The sequence below is a fragment of the Sinocyclocheilus rhinocerous genome, unplaced genomic scaffold (genome assembly GCF_001515625.1).
Source record: "Sinocyclocheilus rhinocerous isolate Xijiao unplaced genomic scaffold, SAMN03320098_v1.1 scaffold2032, whole genome shotgun sequence".
In the NCBI taxonomy this organism is placed as follows: Eukaryota; Metazoa; Chordata; class Actinopteri; order Cypriniformes; family Cyprinidae; genus Sinocyclocheilus; species Sinocyclocheilus rhinocerous.
The window spans coordinates 535494-541651 of NW_015634013.1; the positions used below are offsets into that span (position 1 = coordinate 535494).

Genomic DNA, 6158 nt, shown 5'->3' on the forward strand with positions numbered 1-6158 from the left:
GTCACTTCTATGTAACCAAAAGTGCAACTTTTTAAAAAATTTTTTTATAAATACTTTTATTCAGCAAGGATGTGTTAAATTGATCAAAAGTGACAGTAAATAGTTAATAGTGTTGTAAAATAGTAAAAAAGTTTATATTTGTTACAAAAATATATAATTTTTCAAATAATTGTTCTTTTGAGCTTTTTATTTGACAAGGAATTCTGAAAAAAGTATCAGTTTTCACAAAAATATTAAGCAGCACAACTATTTTTGACAATTTTATTACAGTTATCAAAAATTATTATTTTTGTATAATAATAAGTGTTTCTTGAGCAGTAAATAAGCATATTTGAATAATTTCTGAAGGATCATGTGACACTGAAGACTGTAGTAATAATGCTGAAAATTCAGCTTTGCCATAACATGAATACATTTTATATTTTACAATATATTTTAAAAGAAAACAGGTATTTTAAATTGTAATAATCATTCATAATATCACTTATTTTACTGTATTGTCTTGGTGAGCATAAGAGACTTTGTTCAAAAACATGTAAAAATTGACCTTGTTTTAACCAAATTCTGAGGCAAAACTGCACAACTTCATGGTGAGATGCAATCCCAGAATGCATTGTGACACTGAAAGTCATTTCAACATGGTGGACGAATCAAGAAAAATGTAAATTATGAAAAAGCCTGAACTTTTTTTAACCTAATATTTGTGTGTGCTATGTATTTGTATGCTAAGACTAGCATGCGGTTAGCTTAGTCTCAAATTTTGTTGAAATTATTTGTAATTAAAGTCTCTTGTGCACTTCACATTTGTTTTGCAGAGTTACTGCCTATGTAGAGCATTCAAAGTCAGTTACTGTTACTACCTATGTAGACAGTTAGAAGTAAGGCAGCTCACTATGTTTTAGAACAGAGCTGCAGTTTGCTTATCACAGAAGCAAAACTTGCATGTGAGAAATGTGGCCGAACTCAATGATTTAGTAACGTGGTATCTCTAGACACATGTCTTTGTGGAAAGAATTGAAGTAGCTTTGGCCTTCATGTCGATACACGTGCTATGTGTCTTCCTCACAGAGGAAATCAGTGTGCCTGAACTCAGACTTCATCCACTTCTCCCGTCTGTTTTCCATCTCAGGAGTGACATTACCAATACTTCCTTCTGCCTGCGCTTTTTCCACATCTCCACAAGAGGGAACCCCAAATGCCGCTGAAGATGAATGGTAAGTAAAGTCACATCTGAAGGAATTTGCCAACCAAAAATGTTGCAATGTCAAGCGTTATTGTGATTGTATCCAACAGGAGGCAGCCAATCACACAAAGCTGCTCGGACAATCAGGACCCAAATGCCACCGTAAACGTATACGTCCTGGTTACCTCGGCAACACCGCTGACCGCTTTTGTCCACCGCACAGTCTTGGTCAAAACCCACTTGGATAAAACTAGTTATGCCACCGAGGTAAGAAAGCACTTGAGTGAGAGCTGTAAAACAATTACAGTCAAAATAAAACAATATCTGCGTCTCAATTCTCAAATGAGCTTAGAAATGATTATTAGGTGCCTTTTAGCTATTTCAATAAGCATTTATATTTTTAAATCAGATCAGATGAGATTTTTCCAGTCTTTATATTGCAGTTTGGATCCCTGTGCTGCCGTTTACTGATGATGAAGGCTTGGCTAAGCATTTATTCCCCATGTGATGTTTATTAGGCCTCCACAGCTGCGAAACACCGCTCTCATTGCAGTTTAACGCTGTGTGTGTGTGTGTGTGTGTGTGTGTGTGTGTTTGTGTGTGATGCAAGATTACTGAAGAGGCTTCAGTCAGTCTTGTAAACAGCTGGAGGGCACATTGAGATCTAATAAGACACAGATCATGTTTACTGAGTTTCAAGGGTTGATAAAAGAGCCCTGACAAACAAGCAGATGACTATAAAGTCTTCATAAAAGTCTGCTCGTTCCCCTCTAGTGTTGGTGTGTGAGTATATAGAGCACATCTTATGCTAAATGTAGTGTGTGCGACAGTGTGTGTCCCTGTGACAAACCTTCCCTTTGGTGACATCCTCATTAGAAGTAAATAATAAAGCTATATAATAGGCTATAAACTAAATTTATATATGGGTCAAAGATGAGACACCCCATTTTGGTGACTGCTTCAAAATAAAGTGTGTACTTTACTAGATAAAATGTCAAAATATGGGAGAAATAATGTTCCAATATCATTTAGCATAACATATTTTTATGGAAAAACTGTACTTAATAAAATATATAAAAGAATAAGTGATCATAATATATTTTTTTATATTTTAAATGATTAAAAACTTCTTGCTGACAAATGGGTAAAACCTAGTGGTTTGAAGGATAGTGGCAAAGATGGGTAAAGATTTAAAATGACAGTTTATTAGTATTTTAGGGTTGCACTGTGATCCTTAGTAGAGTCTTTTAATGTCGTCTAATGATTTTTGTTCTAAATATGCCTGACAAGATTTTTTATGGTATACAAACTACTGTTACACTGATTTACATTTTTTTTCTGCTGTAAATAATGGTAAAAAATATATTCTTTTTTGCTCAGAGAAAAGCTAAATTAAACAGGGCACATTCTAATCTATGAAAAAAATAAAGCTGCATTAAACTTTTATTGTTTTGGTGATTGAAAACCCCTTTTTGTCTTTGACCCATATGTACAAATCAATTGATTTCCATAGTTTGTTACCCGTTGTCTGTAGTAATGTGTAGTACTAGACTACTGTTCTTCTGCTGCCCTCTAATGATAGCGCTCTCTCATCACTTTTCTGTTTAGCTCTTCAGCTTCCTCTGTCTGCCTATTGTACAATGGAAAGGTTTCTCTGACATGACTTAATGTGTTGATGCTAGTATGTGTACAAATCACTCACAAAGTTAACAAAATACATGCTAATATTTGTAGTACTCACAAACATTCTTAAAATCAAAATTTGAGATGTATTAAAGTGACTATTGACTGCATAGGCCCATCACTATGCATAATTATTAACAGGACATAATCTTAATAGGTAAATTGACAGTTTTTGACTTCAAAATAGCTACTTTATAGCTATACAACTGATTCACCCAGAAATGAACATTTGAAAATGAAATTTGAAGTGACCCCTAACTGTCAACAAGTCTCAGTATGGTTTGTGTCACCACCTAGTGGTTATCGAGTTATACAGGATAAATCTCTTGTCCATGTTTGAGAGTTTTTGTCTTAGTTGCTGTATCTGCAGCTGTAGAGGTAAGCATGTCTGTCAGTGTTAAATCAGTATTGATGAGCAGTAGTTGTAGTGTAGAAATCTGTTTAGAGAGGCTGAATGAAGTAATGAGATCTCTCTGTTTGCCTCTCAGCTGTGAGTTTATGTCCTGTGTCAGACTGGTTTAGATTTCTTTCTTTCAGTTGCAGGTATTCTTTAGAGAAAGACTGGGTCCTGATCTCTCTCATCAGGCCGTTGAGCACATGAATCACGTCATCAGTGACATCCTGAAAGCTGCTCTATTAACCACAAAGGAGAGCAGCTCCTCGCCCAGGTCAAAAACACGCACTTCAACCAGAAAATAGCCACATTTTTAAAAAGGAAACAATTTTTATGTACGTTTTTATATATATGGTTTATATATATATATATAAACCTGAATGTGTAAAAGTGTTTTTTTTTTCTTGTAGATGTCGGCTTTGTTTTCAGTTAATGACCTTCTCATTGCACTATAACTCTTCTCTTCATCCAGTAGTGGTGAAGGTAAGAATAAATACTGATTTTGAATTTTGTTTGGTAAGGACAGAGGTGTAAAAATTGTTTTAACTGTAGATGATTTGCCATGCAAGCTCTCAATATGACCACTAGATGGCAGTATATTAATACACTTTCACATTTATTATTGGGTCTGCTCTCTTTCTGTCTCAGCTTCAGACTGATCTACACTTTGACGGAATGAAGGACCCTCACTTTGACGGACAGATAGCCAAAGAGTATATGCTGGAGGATGTGCTGAAACTGCTTTTCCCAGCATGCAACAGCGAGGCTGTGGAGCCCACTTTGCCATTTAGGAAACAGGAAGAGAATAAAAAGGTAAAACATACTTCAGTTTTTCCTGATATTGTGAGGTGCAAGTAAACTAATTAATACAGTTTTTCATTTGATTATTTATTTTTTTAATGGATGTAAGAAAGGACGCAAGCCCATTCAAAAATGATTCAATTACTGAAGCTATTGTAGAAATATGATTACCGTAATTTATTCCTTGATGGGGGAGAAATGTCCAATGACAAGTTTTAATAAGATAACGTTTGTTTTCGTTTAGTCTAACCTTAACATGTTTGCCCCATGATGCAACTTGCACCATGTAAAATAAAACGGCGTTGTTGTTGTTTTTCTAGGACACTGATGTGACTGCAACATTTCTATTAAATAGAAAACGTTAATGAAACATGAGCAAAACAAATTCATGAACCCATGCTTGTTTCTCTCACTCTCACACAATATTTGTCTCCGTTAAGAAACCTGATAAAATCTACAGCCTGTGGAGTGATTATTTTATTTTAGACATTATTATTGTTAATGTTAATAATACATTTTAATTTACAATCAAATAAACTGCTGTCAAGTAAACTTTTGCGTTTTCCTGTAGAAATAAATGTCAGAATAGCATTTCAAAATAGTTGCTTTTTTTTCCTACAGAAAACTTGATGTTAAAATGAAAATACAATTTCCTTTTACATTTTAATTGTATACATGGTAAATTTAGCAACTTTATTTATGTATTTATTTAATGGTGGCGTCAGTGAAAATATAGACAATTCATTTTAATCCAGTTTTATAAATGGTTAGCTGAGACATTTGTTCTGCTTGTGTTTCAGGAATGAGGCCCATTTAATAATAAGTGAATTAAAATGTCAAATCAATAATTTCCCATGTTATACATAAACCGTACATTTGTATTTATTTTGTTCCATTTCCTTTTCATTTTTTGTTGCTCTGTGAAGTACAGTCATTTTTAATGCATATCAAGAGCTTTCATTGTTGTGGTCTATTTATTTGAACATGTCATGCAGTATGGTGACTGTGAAGGGCCAAACGGTCTGCGTCTGCCGCCAGATGAGATGCATTTATTGCGACAGTTTAATCAGCACCTCAAGAGACCAGGACCCTTTCAGCTGGTAAAGATACATTTTATGCACTTTTAAAGATACTCGTAGCATATTGATGACTTCAAAGCTTATTAATATGGACTAACCAGCACAAATTGATTTAATGTAATGTTAAATCGGACTTGTTTAAAGGCTTCATGTAAAATTATCACATGATAAACATGTAAGTCCTTGTTGTGCATTTTTGTCTGTTAAGTGAATCGAGTGTGTGTGTGTGTTGGCAGCTCTACCCTATATCTCCTCTTCCTGATGATCTCCACCATGATCTAATCCAGACAGAGTCCCTCAGCGCACAGGATTATGGATGGAGACCAGCTCTCATGGCCTTGCTCCAAGAGCTCAGCCTTTACTACACGAGAAAACATCAGACCGAAAGGTTACACGCACACAAACACACACTTACACAACACGACACATTTGCAGATTCTCAAGATCACATCGTCAAACCTTATTTTCTCCAGCGATGAGATGAGTTATGCTGCAGGCATGCAAAAATCCTGCAACAGTCCGGAGATAATATCATTCACAAAACAGTATTTTATATTCAGTCATTCTTGGTGTCCTGTTGATTTAAGCTTGTGGTGCTTTGGGTTACCTGCTGTCCAGTCAAAACATTTATTTTTACAGTTTTTCACCACACAATAACTCCCAAACCTCCTGATGTCTTAATTTTATATATTCATTTTATTTTGTTTTTAATTTTCTCACTCTCACACACTATCTTTCTCTGTTAAGAAAAGAAGAAAAACAGACGCCCTATTGAGTGATGATTATTATTATTATTATTAATTTACAGTAAAAAAAGTGCTGTCAAATAGACATTTGTATTTTCCTGCAAAAGTATAGTAAGAATAGCTTAATTTCAGATATGTTCACATTAAAATTACTTTACTTTTTAAGGTTCCTTTTGCCTTTTCTAAAGGATACCTAATGTTAAATTAAAATGTAAATATATATATATATATATATATATATATATATATATATATATATTTTTTATATATAT

At 34.1% G+C, this 6158-nt stretch overlaps 1 protein-coding gene across 2 annotated transcripts in view; it reads left to right on the forward strand.

The window, feature by feature from the left end:
• Window positions 1–6158, forward strand: part of LOC107745002 (cadherin-like and PC-esterase domain-containing protein 1) — a 58830-nt gene that overhangs the window by 17953 nt on the left and 34719 nt on the right. For both annotated transcript variants that reach the window (XM_016558838.1, XM_016558839.1), the window contains exons 5-11: window positions 1130–1214; window positions 1294–1450; window positions 3404–3534; window positions 3671–3743; window positions 3909–4073; window positions 5057–5161; window positions 5377–5528. In XM_016558838.1, coding sequence (XP_016414324.1) covers window positions 1130–1214; window positions 1294–1450; window positions 3404–3534; window positions 3671–3743; window positions 3909–4073; window positions 5057–5161; window positions 5377–5528 — 868 coding nt within the window. The remainder of the gene's footprint in view (window positions 1–1129; window positions 1215–1293; window positions 1451–3403; window positions 3535–3670; window positions 3744–3908; window positions 4074–5056; window positions 5162–5376; window positions 5529–6158) is intronic.